The 14,980-nt window shown below is 40.7% G+C and overlaps 1 protein-coding gene across 4 annotated transcripts in view; it reads left to right on the plus strand.

Moving 5' to 3' along the window:
* Positions 1-14,980, plus strand: part of unc5db (unc-5 netrin receptor Db) — a 282,084-nt gene that overhangs the window by 259,153 nt on the left and 7,951 nt on the right. For all 4 annotated transcript variants that reach the window (XM_049579875.1, XM_049579874.1, XM_049579877.1 and 1 more), the window contains 3 exons: positions 3,126-3,275; positions 6,582-6,746; positions 12,688-12,866. In XM_049579875.1, coding sequence (XP_049435832.1) covers positions 3,126-3,275; positions 6,582-6,746; positions 12,688-12,866 — 494 coding nt within the window. The remainder of the gene's footprint in view (positions 1-3,125; positions 3,276-6,581; positions 6,747-12,687; positions 12,867-14,980) is intronic.

The raw sequence follows: 14,980 nt of genomic DNA on the forward strand, positions 1-14,980 counted from the left end.
GGGCTGTGTTGTAATCAGCTGCTCTAACCACACACTTACCTTAGACTTTTTATTCAACTAAATACTTTCTTTTAGTTGCTCATCTTTTGTACTGATGATTCAACTGGGAGAGTTTCATGCCCATCCAAGCCTTTGAAGTGTCTCAACCAGTGCTTCTAATTATTTCAATGGAAAGTAGCCAGTGCCTGCACAAACACTGGCTAGATTATATCACATGCTAACTTCCACATTTGCAATGTCATAATGTAGCTGTTTATATGATTATAGACTGTTTATATGATTATAGACTATACAAAATTCTGAAAAAAATAATAAGTTTAAGAAGTCAAGCTAAATATAACTATGGCTTAATCTAACTATTTTTCAAGCTGCTATGAATAATATAATATTATTACAGTGTGTAATACATTACAGTGTGTTACTCTCAAGTCAAGTCAATTTTATATGTACAGCGCATTTTACACAAAGGTTAACACAATGTGCTTTACAGTAAAACATAGAAAACATGAAACAATGAGATAGAAAACATATAAAATACTTCACATAAGTGGACAACACTTAGTGGTAGAGCAGGCACCCCATGTACAAGGCTGTTGCCGCAGCGGCCCAGGTTCGACTTCAGCCTGTGGCCCTTTGCTGCAATTAAAGGCAATATCTTTACAAAAAAACAAAAAAAAAAAAACATTCAGCAAAACAAACAGTGCACACACTCGCACACAGAACACAGTTAGCACTCATAAATGGACTACAACATGGGCACAAAGGCACACCTATACATACACACATATACACACATACACACTAACAACCATAAGCCTGAGAGAAAAGTAGTGTTTTGAGACTGCATTTAAAGGATGATATAGTTGGAGCAGATCTCAGGTTATCAGGCAGTTTGTTCCAGAGAACAGCACCATGGTGACTAAATGCACCTTCGTCTGATTTGGTTTTAATCCTGGGTACATTCAGGAGACATGTGCTTGGTGATCTGAGGGATGTGGTTGGGCTGTTGAGCAGATCAGAAATATATTTAGGAGCGACACCATTTCAGGTCAGTGGAGTGTTTTCAGTCTGGGTGTAATGTGTTCTGTTTTCCTAGTCCCAGTTAGCGGTCTCACTGGAGTCTTTTTGGGAAGTCCAGCAAAAAGGGCATTACAGTAATCTGATCTGCTGGAAATGTCCATCTAATCTTAATCTCAAAAACTTTTTGTGAGGGCTGTTATATGGACTGTGTAACTGAAATGTCAAGGATCGAGATGTGACACTGGAATAAACTCACTCTTTTAAAGTCTGCTAATTTTGTGAAAACATGAAACCTTAAGAGGACATATTGCACGTTTTCAGGTTCATACTTGTATTTAAGGTTTCTACTAGAACATGTTTACATGTTTAAATGGTCAAAAAACACTGTATTTTCCTCATACTGTCTGTCTGCACTTTCTACTGGGAAATACATGAAATAAAAACTTCGTCACGCAATCAGAAATGATCAATATCAGCAACCAAGATCACATGTTTCCCTGACCTTAGTATGTAGCTACATGTCCCCTCTATTGTGATTGGCTAAAGCGCAGCATCGTTCAAACTCAAAAAGAAGTCCGACTTGACTGATTAGCTGAGCTATGAGTTTAGCTTGACTACTGCGTGCATGTAATAGTATTGATTAACATTCAAGTCCATTCAATTATCTGTCTTTCTGGCTGCCGATTAGCGGACTAAAGTTGCTGCTGCTCTGTTCTACTCAGTGAAAACAGTCGGTCAGAGAGCCAGAGCCACATGGGAGCATATTCACTGAGAAATATCAGCGACTCTCCTCAAGAGTGAGGAAGTGGTCTCTACCCAAAAATTCACTCAATTTGTCGCTCACTAAGGGAGCTTAAAAACTCCAAATCTAGCAAGAAAGTCACCAAGATGGCAGTCAATTAAAATTATCTATGCAGAAAATAAACAGAACTTTTACTTTTGGAACTCTGGACCACCAAAATAACTTCACTAACTTTGCAATTTGTCTGTCTGGATTTCTCATTCTTGGCTGACATTGCAACACTCCCAAAGCTGTAAAACATGATCTAAGACACATCGATTGTGTGTGATGTGTCAAACAGCACATCAGCAGCAATCACAGTCTACACAGAACTTCAATCATGGAGACTTGACAGCTTCAAACGAGTTCAAACGAGGGAACATTATCACAGATCCAAGCTAGCTACATGCTTTACAGGGAAACCAAAGAAATCCAATGTTGTCCAGCAGCTCAGCGTCTTGAAATTTTGAAAGACAGAGGCAGATGGCGCAGAGAAACATCATTTTTCAGGCTCCCTGCTGCCACATTTGTTTTCATATGAATGTCTTTCATCTGCATTTTGCCAACAATTGATTTTTTTCACACCTTCACTGTACAACACTAACAATATGCAAAATACCTCAGGCATGCTTTTTTCTGCATACACATGCGTAAAAAGTGCATACACTCACGCATGCATAACCAAGCTGCTGCACGCACGGACACTCAGTCAGAATCAATCAGCGTGGCCTGGCATTAGTCACAGCTCTGCTCCCTGTCTTTTCCCTTTGTGATTGAGATGGCTAAGGATAGACGGGCCAGACACTGAACCATCCCACTGGGACGCTGAACAATGATGACAGATGAATACCTGCAAGCGACAATCAAAGTGCTCTTTCATCATCACAAATTCAATTTGGGAGATGGACGTTTGCCCCCCGACGCACGCGTTTCCCCAGCATTAAATTCAAGCCTCAATCTGTCACGTTGAGGCGGCAAATGTGATGCTAATGTGAGCATGAGTCGTATGATTTGTTCAGCGGAGACTTGACGTCACTTCTTGGCGGCCTGTTTCTGTGTTAATATTTGTGATGAGTCAATTAGAGGATGTGACAGAGGAGGGGATTTGCAACAGGTGCTTGTGCTGATATGCAAAGGTACCGTATCTTCAAAGGAAAGGATTGTTGTATTCTTAATTCTCTCTCACATTCATCTCATTTCCCTTTTTCCCCTCTTATTTTTGGTTTTCTTCTATATTCCCCTTTTTTCTGTCTGACCTTTTCCCTTCCTTTCTCTCCATTCTTCTTCCTTTGTTTTTTCTTTTTTCTTTTCTCTGCCTCTCCAGGGAGTGGTGGCTGCAGAGAAGACCAGAGGGGGTCAGCTCCTCGAGGAGCCAAAGATGTTGCCTTTCCGAGCGAACACCTTCAGCCTCCAGGTGTCCATCCAAGATGTTCCCCAGTTCCTGTGGAGCATCAAACCCTTTACCACATGTCAGGTAACCATGGCCATGGATATGAAATGAAAACACCCTTGCTAATTTGCAAGATCCTGTTTGTGCTGCTACGAGGTAATGAGTGTGGTGTGTCTGCCCTGCTCCTCCCAGGGGTCACTTATCAATCAAACTGTGTGAGGGGTGGTCTGCTGTGTGTGTGTGTGTGTGTGTGTGTGTGTGTGTGTGTGTGTGTGTGTGAGTGCGTGCGTGTGTGCGTGCGTGCGTGCGTGCGTGCGTGTTTAGGCTTGTTATTTAGAGACTCTCCAGATTGTGGGGTGTATTTTATTGTATTGGTAATCTGGTACCATTCTCTAATAAGGCACTCATGAGGAACAAAATGATATTCATTTTCAATTTCACACACAAACTCCACCAGGGGCAGAGCAGGGGGGAGGCTTCTGGGCTCAAGCCCCAAATGTTTTATCTCAAAGATACCAAATCTATGCTGTTCGTCAAGTAACAAAAAAAAAAAAAAAAAAAAATCAGGTCAGATGCCAAAAACTACAACATAGTCCAGTCAGACCCTCTCTCACAAACCAGGAAGTACTGTTGATATTTATATACTCAGTGACATTTTTTAATATTAAAATGATGATTATGCCATTTCTGTATATCTACTTGTAAATTATATTGTTTATTAATGTTTGAAAGTGCCAAAAGTCTCTCTCCAAGCTGTCTTTGATCACACATGAGAGAAATAGCCTTCATGACTTTCTGCCAGAAAGTCAGGTGATGTCATATGAAGAGCGACGCAGTTCACATAGACAGATGGTGGTGGTGGATGAATGGGTAAAGCACCGGACGTTCACCTATGACACTGGGGTTTGAGACTTGTGGGCCAATGTTAGTGTCCTTTTTGGTTGTGTTTATGTCATATTTCGATGCTGCTACGACACTGCCAGATAAAGTTGGCTAAAATGTCACTGTGGAATTATTTTTGAACCATAATGGGACATCATGATTGGATGTTCTTACAACATTTCTTCAACATCTCACTGTTTGCTGGAGATCTAATAAAATTGAGTAAATGGTCTAATATTCAGTAGTATTGAAGACCGCATGTACTTGGCATAGGTGCGGATCCTTGACTTGCAGAACAGCCCAAATTATTATGGCATGGATTCAAATGTGGAAGATTTGTTAGCAAAACATTCATTTTGTGAATTTAGCTCCAGCATTGTAAAACAGACAAACAGACATAAATATTATTAGATACTAATGCTGTTTACACCAAATTCATACACTACCCACGTTATGTATCAGAAAATAGTAACATCAGACAATTATTGCCTCTTTTTAGGTGGCAGGAGTGAAAATTAGTCATCCTCAACATTTGTTGTGTTTGTGGTTTAAGGATGATGAAGACAGTTGGAGAATAATTAGATACACAATAGGATGTAAGCTCTAAAGAATGATTTTTTTTCCCCCCCTGGCAACTGTCACATTTTTCCCAAATGATGTACAGATTTTTAGGCATTCTGTTATCTCAAATGGCTTGAAAAATAGTGCATATAGCTGCAGGAAATTAAAAACTAAATTCTCTGGGAGTACTGGTCAAAGGTCACCGTGACCTTGCGTCCATCTCATTTCATGAACACAATATCTCAGGAGGGCATTGAGGAAGTTTCCTTAAATTTGGTACAAACATTAGCTTGGACTTAAGAATGAACTTATTATAATTTAGCGGTCAAAGGTCAAGGTCACTGTGAACTCACAAAACATTTTTTTGGCCATAATTCAGGAATTCATACACTAATTATGACAAAATGTCTCATAGGATAAAATGGTGATGTGATGACATTTTATGCCCAAAAGGTCAAAGGTCATCTTCACTGTGGCATCACAACATTCTGCAAAAACACTTTTCTAGTCATTATTCTTCATCATAACTCAGGAGCAGAGGGGGAGACATTTGGTCAAATACTGAATTGGTGACACTAATCTTGTGTGTCCACCTAGAAACTGTTCTGATTGTAGAGATCTTCTGTGCTGCTGGGGGGAAGATGTGTGTAAAGGATTCATGTTTTCACACATGGATGTAAACTCTAACCACAACTTGACCTGTTCTTGGAGGCAAACAACCAAAAGGCAGTAATCCTTCATAGAGTATTAGATGATAATGTTTGGTAGCCATTGTTGTCACATGTGCTCCAACAAAGAGGACGAGTCAAGTCAAATCTGGCTTGATGAAAATAACTTTTTCTTCAGTTCACAACATTCATACGGCTTTGACTCGCTTTATGTTTGTGTTTGTGTGCACCATTTTGTGCTTTAAAGCTGCTCTTTTAGCGTGCATCCTTCTGTCACCCACATTTCTCTCTGTAGGATCATAAAGATGGACGTGACGTGAGATTAATAGCTTTGTGTTTGTTTTGCTTGCAGGAGCATTAAGATGCAAACAGTATTAGATGGAACGCTCCGCAGCAGTCAGTGAATGCTGCTTTGTACCTGTTGTTGCCATTCGCAGAGCAGCTGAGCTGTGTCCCCACTGTATGCTGTTGTTGCTTAAACATCTGAATGCGGGGTGAAAGCTGTTTCAAAGACACCCACCCTCTCCACAGCCTTATTTATGAGGGCCTCGGGATGGAAGGCAGGCACCACGAACCTGCTTTGGTGGAGCAGGTGTAGAATAATAGCCGAGCGCCGTGCCATACATCAAGTCAGCTTTTAGTGCTAAAGAGCATCCGAGCTTTCCACGTCCATCACCCCTCCCCCTCTCCCTCAGCCACCAGCTCCCCGACTCCATTATCTGCTGCTGTGAGCTGCACTGGGCAGCCAAGATCAAAGCCACAAGGGTTAAGTCATCAGTAGGCACGCCGGCCGCCGCTTTTAATGCCGCAGTCTTCACTAAAAATCGTCTACAGGTCACTTTTAATATGCAGATATGGCAGAGACGGAGTGTAGCAGAGGTCAAGGACATTTCCCCACAGATGTGCCCGTTCTCTGGAAATTAATTATACATCAAAGGCAGTCTTCTCCCTGTTCCCTGTATTCCCATGTATATCGCTTACAGTACTTAGCAAGCATGCTGCCGCTGCTGTCAGAGTTACCGTACCGGGAATCAGGCTGTATTTGTAAATGGATTTTTTCTCTCTCTCCTTAACAATAGTTATTTCCATGCATAAATATATCAAGCCGTGGAATCATTGAGACTTCAAAGCCAACTCCTACCTTTTATCTTGCAATGTGTAAGTGGCTGCATGTGCCAGTGTGGTCACATGTAGAGCAGCGAGCTGAATCATCTCATTTAGAGCATATGTTACCATGTTATGTTTCTGATGTCCCTCTTTTTTCTTTGTGCTTCCTCAGGAGTTCTCCTTCCCCCAAGTGTGGTGCAGCAACCAGCAGCCCCTGCACTGTGCCTTCTCTCTGGAGAGATACAGCCCTGCCACCGCCCAGCTCTCCTGCAAAATCAGCGTGCGCCAGGTCAAAGGCCACGAGCAGATTCTGCAGGTCTACACAGCTGTGGCCGAGGTGAGGATCTGGGGCTGCGGGGGGGGGGGGGGGACATTTCACTTTCTCCCTCAACCTTTATGTAACCTTCCTGGAGTGTGTCCACTGACAGCAGGGGCCAGCTCTCCTGAGCTTGCATTGTGTATTAATAGAGCCAGGAGGACACTCTTACTTTCTGTCTTTCTTACAGATTTATGCTAAACACAGACAACAGAGATCCAGCTGTTCACCATGTTTGCCGCACATATTTTTTTTTAACCTTTATCCATCCAGGGAGACATGTGTTCCAGCAAATAGCTTGCATCACATTCACATGCATTAACACCTGGGAGCTGCCCGGTGTAACAACAGTCTTCTGTCAGCCACTGAGCAGCTCCACTGGAGCAGCTAGGAGCTAGAAATCCTCACTCAAGAGCACCTTGACAGTAGTTGTTAAGCCAGAAGAGAGCGTTACTCATTGATTTTACCCAACTGCTTTTTCACAACCAGTCACAAACATGCTTGTCCTACCTCAAGGCCACCAACACTATTTAAACTCATGGTATTGCTGTCAGAGGCAGGTGAAATATTATTTGCAATCATTTTTTTATGGTTTGTTTTAATCCTACCGTCATGATTAGTTAGGGTTTGACAGATAGGAGGAAGAAATAAAAGTGTTTATAGGAGCTGTGAGCAGAATTCAAATCATCGTCAAATCACACACACATACAGTAAACAGACATGACAGTTTCAGAGGAGGAGGGTCTATACTGCATTTTACATTGTGGGTCACCATGTTGGATCAATATCATTTTCATACAGAGCACCAACACAGCAGCTTTAGAGGAGCTTTACAGCAACATGAGCCATTAAATTTCAGTCCAAATTTAGCACAAATGGTAACCTAATTTCTAGAAAATTTGCACAAGAAAATGTGAATGAATCAGGGTTACTATTATGTAAACATTAAGAGTTGGTTCATGGAGGTAATTTGATGGAGGCACTAATTTTCCAGTGGGGTGCATTTAAATCAGTGCAGAACAGGAGGACACAAAGAGACAGGGCGGACAAGTAAAGCAGCCCTGGAATTTGCTGTCAAGCGGCCCCAGTTTGATACTGGAGGTTTGAAGTGACGCTACGTGTTTGTCGATCAGCAAATCATTAGACTATAAAAACCCACAAACTTTTAATTTGTAGCTATTTTTTTGTGCTAATATGTAAATTGATGAAACATCCAAGGTTTTCCTCCTTACGTTTATGTGTACAGACAGCAAAAATTCAAAGATGAATTAAAGCTACAAGCAGCGATGAACCTCTGTGCAACTTGTGGGTCCTGGCAGGATGCTGGGCAACGAAGCTTTTCTTTTCTGTAAAAGTCAGCAGTGAGATGGTACATCATTCACAGAGTGAGGGTACTGGAATGACATTTCTCATCTGGTACCACTTTCTGTGTCCACTAGGTGGCGCTAGAGAACTTTTTTATGTCATGGTGTTGTAAATTAACTGTAAACTAGATCATGTAAATTTCAGGTACGTCAAAACATTTTCTGACAAGTCTTACTTGCTGCCAGTAGATGGTACAGTCACTATGATGTAATTTTCATGTAGATGACTTCAGGCATGGAGCCTTACAAAACAAGTGCAATTTGGTACAGATAGGATCATGTATGCTGGAGTTACAAACCACTTCCTAGGGCTGTCATGTTTCCCACAGTTTGAACTTGAATTGAATGAAGCTAACTTGACAGTGCTGTGTTGAGCGTTTCCATTGCACTGACTTTACATCTCACAGTCAAATTTTCAGTTTCAGCCCTGGCCTTGGCCTTTCAATAAATGCAACCAATGAGCTGGTAATTGTCACATAACTTGAAAGTGACCTGTGGTTTTATGCATCTAAAGTCTGATAGCTCCTAGCTTGATAAGCACAATGCATTCACAGCTATGGTTAACTCATGGATGCAGAAAAATAAATAGCTACTGGACCCAAAGATGGTGCCAGTTCAGTCCAATGGAACTGCATACCGCATAAACACCAAAAAAAAGTTTAAGATTTTTTCCGCAGAATGCAGCCCACTGAATATGGGCAGTAGTGTTTATCCCACTGGACCCATCTGCAAGTTCACACTCATAGACTTTACGCTGTGATAACATCACAGATTTTTAAATTGCTTTTCTCAGCTCAAACAAAGTTTTACAAATATAAAACCTCCTTAAACCAAAAATTCATAGTAAAAATATCATATCTGACTGTGTTTTTCAGGTGTCCTGTCAACAGGTTTATGGACATCTCTATTATAATGGTGGTCTATGGGGAAAATGCTTTTTGGGCCACAGGGGATGTTTTCGTTGCAATACCATGAGTGACCACTGGGAAAACTTTGCAAGGCTGAGCAGGTTTCTTAGGGGCTGGGTTAGCTAAGACAATGCTAATTCTAATGCTAATTTTCTCTCCAAAAAACAGGCTAAGCATACCATCCGGTCTTTTGATACAAAACAAACGCTGAGTAAGACTTTTTAGGTGACCAAAATGTTCCCATTAATTTTCAGTAACAAAAAGAAAACAAACTAAAATGGCAACAGCTACAGCTTCCCTGCACTCTGTGAAATCTGGGGTTACGACATGGTTCTGTTACCTAACCGATGTTGTCGCTGTGGTAGCGATTTGCCGATACGTTGTGCTGTGCGTCCTACCCTGTGCTTTATTTTAGTGGCAGACAATGACTGAAGAAATCCTCAACTGACAAATTAAAGCACACCTTTCCTGTTTAGGTTTAATCTCCAGCCCAATCTGGTGGACTTGCACTTCACTTTTGTCTAACAGTGGCTACAGCTGAGTAGTGCTTCAGTCATAGTTTGCCAGTAAAATAAAAAATTAAAAGAACTATCAAGAGACAACATATATGCTTGAGCTATTTAGAAGTGTGTGTGCGCTGAAACCGCTGGTGCTGCAGTTGGATGTGCCTCAGGCTGGATAAGATGGGATATCTGCTGTAGTGTGATATGGGACATGACAGGAAGAGGGCGCTGTGCTACTATCCAGAGTCAAAGGATTGTTATGGGGCCAGAACAAAAAGTCACATGAAGCAATGTGGAAAAAGTAAAAGGGTAATACTCCACCCCGAATTCTGAACACAACACCACCTGAAGGCTTGACAGATGGCCTTAATCTTTGTAGTTTACTTCCCTGTGGTGGTAAAACACAGGATGTAGTTAGTTAAGATTCTTATTGATTACAGTACACAAGAGCTCAATAGTGAATCCACTCCATTGCTGTTTGCTTATATTTACAGTATGTTCCCCATACTGTGATGAGTGTGTTTGAAACTGTCTCTTTTAGCTGTCTGTAGTGGGGTGTTTTACATTTGGGGAAGTAACCGTGTGACATGTCTGGGAGCCAATCAGTAAAACATAAAAGACAATTTAGACAAAGAGCTGGCTAGCCAATGAGTGAGCCTGGTTAAGTCTGATTTATGATAGGGCTCTCGACAGAAATGATTTGTCTTCGACCGCAAAAAAACACTGTCGCTGTACATCTTCCCTTCATGTCGTGCACCTGAGGAATGTTATGTCGCAGACACTGTCATATTTTGTCACACAACATGATTTGGTAGTCATGGCATGCCTCTCTGACAAACTAGAGTTTTGTGCATCTTGGTGTGAGCAGCATAGAGCCGGATCTGGTTGACCGGATCATCAAATTGATTGGCAGACACCCGAAAATACCAAAAGTGCACTGCCTCATCCATGACCCCCAGTTGTTGGACCAAAACATATTCACCCTATAGCTCCCTCATTTGGTTTAATAGACAGACTAACCATCACTTTTTTTGTGCTCCTGGTGTCTTTTTTTTTCAGTAGAAGTAAATTTGAAACCTTTCCTCTTCAGTGAACTCACTGATTTCATCAAATCCCTCCATTATCGACATGCAAAAGGATACAAAGCAGCACAAATATAGCTACAGAATAAACAGTTGTCAGAAGGATATTTGTAAAACAGTTAGATCCGACATCACTCCGGTCACAGGTCATCACAGGTATTCTGAGCCATTAAGGGTTACTTAGCCAGCATCAAGGGTTGCTGTAACAAACTTTGTACCACAAAATGTAACATATATTACCACAAATCACATTTGAGTTGAATAATGCATAGTCAGAAAAAGACAAAGGGACAAAAAGAAGCCTGAACACTTTACTGTAAATCTCCAGCTATGCTCACATGAGAACAGAGGACGATGCAACATACCGGTTAAGCTGTTAACTCATCAACTGTCAACGCAGTTATTTTACTGGTTGCAGAATAAATGGAGACACGCAGATGTTGCCTACATCAGTGATTTCAAACTTTTGTGCCCAAGGCAAACCAAAGGGCAAGCCAAAATCTCGACATAAGACAATAAAGATAAGAAAAAATGAGACAGATAGCTTTCGTGATACTGTCTACTGAAAGGTTGTTTTTTGTTTTCTTACAGTGGTAGGTTGTCTTCACTGGTGCTTTGCTGTAATTTGCTCTGTACAGTAAAGAGATCCATTGTCCCACTCACAGCTTTCTCCTTTAAATGTTACCATCCCTCACACTGGCTGCCAATCAAGGCTTCTGATGTGTCATACTTATAGTGCCCACACACGAATGGCGACAAATCGGTTCCCTGTGAAGGTTTTTTTTTTTTGTAATTAAATTAAATTAAAAAACATTTTTTAGCTTAAGGTTGCCTCTTTATTGGAAAATGGGTGCACACAGCATAGTGATATAGTCAATTAAAAATTCATTCATAACATTTTGGCCCAGTTGAATATTGCAATAATAATGTGTGGTCATCACAAAATCCCATGGCACACTTAGACTGGCATCACAGCGTACCATTTGAGTACCACTGGCCTATATGATATAAAATATCTGATCTGTGGTAAAGTGTAGACCTACACAAAATAGCATGCTAGTGTACAGGAGTGTTTTGTGTGTTGCTTGGCAACAGTCCAGACCCAGTCCAGTTGCTGAACTATTTGAGTTAAGATAAGATAAGATAAATCAATAAATAAACGAACGAATCATAACCTGTTGCTGCTTTTTACTGTTGATAAATGGTGCTTGTTGAACTGTTGTATTAAAGCAATAAAACCAAATCACAGTCTATATATACAGTATAACTCCCTCTCATGCGATGTTGCGTAAATATATATCGATTGGGATGATACAGTATATCTAAACAAGCTGGCTGGAGGGTAACATCTGGTCACCATGGAGATGACTGAAACCTTTTGCCCATGGTGTAGTGATGGTTGATAAGGTGGATGTACTACAGGTAGAAAGGTAGGGTACCAAGGAGGAAGTGGGTGTACTCCCCTATATATTCAGATGGCTTTTTGGCTGATAGATGGATATGCTGTAAATGGCCAGAGAAAGAGGTACTGTAGGTATACCTCATGTACCTGCGTGTACCCTCCACCCCACCACTGCTCTTAAAGAAGCATAACTGACACTCATCAGAAGTGCTGAGTGACTTACCATTGATCAGGCTTTAGAGTGGTTTTGACCAGTGAGGGAGGAGGATACAGGTGTTCTAGTGAATGCAAACCAACCAATCATTGTTGAAATCCATTGTAACTGATCTGCAGTCAAACTGAGCTCAGCTACTGTTAAGCCAAAGGAGTAAACTCCAAACATTTAAAGCCACATTTTCAGTCTGCAAGGTTGAGTGTTTGATATTCAAAAAATAGATTTTGGATGGTGCATCGCTTTAATCTTGAGAAATGCCAGCACTAACTGCACCACTTGAGGCTACCAGATGTCTCCACCTTTGTCTTATTCGTTTACAGTCTGTGCACTGATGTTTTCAAATGTTAAACACACCTATCTGAATAGTCCTGACCCAGTACACCCTATCCATCTGGCTCTCCAAGCTGGTAAAAAACAAACACAAAGCAACATTGCAAATAATATCTGACCCCGGTCTGATTCTGCTCTGTGTCTGTTTTGTTCCTCCAGACTGAAAAGGAGTCGGTTCCATTTTTTATGCAGACAGACTGCACCATCACGTCCCAGACGGGGCCCAAGGCCTTCAAAATCCCCTTGTCCATCCGCCAGAGGATCTGTGCCACCTTCGACACTGCCAACGCCAAGGGCAAGGACTGGCAACTCTTAGCCCAGAAGCTCCACTTAGATCGGTGAGCGTATGATGTGCATCCTCTCTAAGACTGCATGATGTGTGCATCCTCTCCTCTGTAATGGCCTCGCCTTGAACACACGCTGATGAGAATGATAACATGCTGTGAGTGTTGTTAACCACATGAATGGGGCTTTATATGCAGCTCCCTTTTGTTCTTCATGTTCTCTCTCAGCAGAAAGAGACAGGCCTGGTAATGTGATGTGTTGTGTGTTGAATGCTGTATGTGCATTGTGGTTTTGTGCTGGCCTTATTCTACCAATAGTGAAATATCAAATGCATCTGTCAATATTGATCAGCCAGTCCACATATGTGTGTTTTACTTGTTTGTTGTTTTTATTAAATGAAGAGATGCATTTATCATGAGACACCACACTAATATTTACTCAATCCAGTTGTTGTCTTTGCTTGGTCTGATCTTGTGGCAGCTATAATCTCCTGTTAAGTGCATGATTCATGAAATGTTGGTATCTAAGAGTCCTTTGGGATTCCAAATTATCCAGATAAGCTTTCCTCTCCAAGTTGGGGCGGCTTTGAACTGAGACTGATGTGACCAATGGCTGCAGCCTTTTATGTTGCTTGTTGTTTTCCGCCTGTAAAGCACCCAGGAGCTGCAGTGAAACACTGCCCCCAACTGGATTCAGCGCTGCATGATACATAAAGACATTGCACTGGCATGGCAACAAGCTCTTCTTTTCTTTAATTTTGGCAGCACCTGAGAATTAAATCCAAAGCAGACTGTGTTTGCCAGTAATTGCTCATCATTTGTGATGGTAATTTATTCTCTGTATTTTTGAAAGTCTTAAAAGGTCACACCTTTTGTTTTACCTACATGTAGAACCAGATGGTTTTGTTTACTGCACCAAGACAATTTGTGTTCAATTAATTTTCAGTTACAGACAGATATAATTAGTAGATTGTATAATAGTGAAGTGAAGCAGACCCGAGGAGCCATATGGGTTTTCTTAGCATTGATTTAGGACTAATGTTTAGAGTGAGGAAAATGTTGGTAACTATTCTTTATGCAGTGCATTTTCTTATTAGGTATACATTCTAATATATAACCATAATGACATGTTTTCCAAATTGTACAGGAATATGCAACCATTGAATAAGAGTCTTTGACCCCATACTTGACACTTTTAACACTTCCCAGAACCCTAAAAACAAATTCTGGGATCTCAAACACCAGTTATTTCACATATATATACAGTATATGTATGTATATCTATACCATGACATCCATGTGCAGCAGTTGAAATGTTCAACAATTCCATCCTATCCAAAATAGCATAACAAAAATAATTATACCATTTACAGGATGTAATTGTAATTTGTGGCATTTAAAATTCAAACCACTCAATCACCCATCTGGCCTAATACACTCAAAGACATTTAAGATATAGTTTTAACAGTAGAAACAATATGGCAACATCTCTGACCATAGACACATTTCCATAGTATCAAGATATACATTGTCACATTGCCCATCCCTACCAGCCACGTAGCAGCAGCTATACCTGTTAGCATGTATACAATGTCAGCACAGGCTGAACCTGAGAGCTACTGTAGGAGCAATTCAAATAATGCAATAACAACATACACTCACCTTTAGTCAGCAGATATTTCAGAAACCCTGAAAATAAATCTGGGTGGATGTAAAGTAGCAGTTACATCTGTGATATCAACAATGATAAATTAAGTTTGTATTGTTACAAAAATGTACCTGGTTTTTAAGTTGATCTGTATTTGTTGAAAACACAGACATTTTTTACTCAACAAGTTCCAGCTTATCTTCTTAGGTCCACCCACACAACTTCTCATTTACATCTTCAGAAATATGGCTTAAAATCACTGCAAAATACTGTTACATCTTTATAATAAATTACGTTGGCTGTGCTTTCAGATTTATATTTTGTACACACAAAAAAATAAGTAGTTCATAAAAGACAAGTCTTCCTTAATCTACATAATGATCTGGCGCAAAGTTTTTTTTTCTAGTAGCATATATTTTAATTAATGAAAGGTCCTCATATTTCTAACCTGTGTTACCATTTCTTCCGGGTGTTTATGATGCTAAATAAGGTATTAATCTGATATATTGTCTGTTGATAT

The sequence above is a fragment of the Epinephelus fuscoguttatus genome, linkage group LG6, assembly GCF_011397635.1.
Source record: "Epinephelus fuscoguttatus linkage group LG6, E.fuscoguttatus.final_Chr_v1".
Taxonomy (NCBI): Eukaryota; Metazoa; Chordata; class Actinopteri; order Perciformes; family Serranidae; genus Epinephelus; species Epinephelus fuscoguttatus.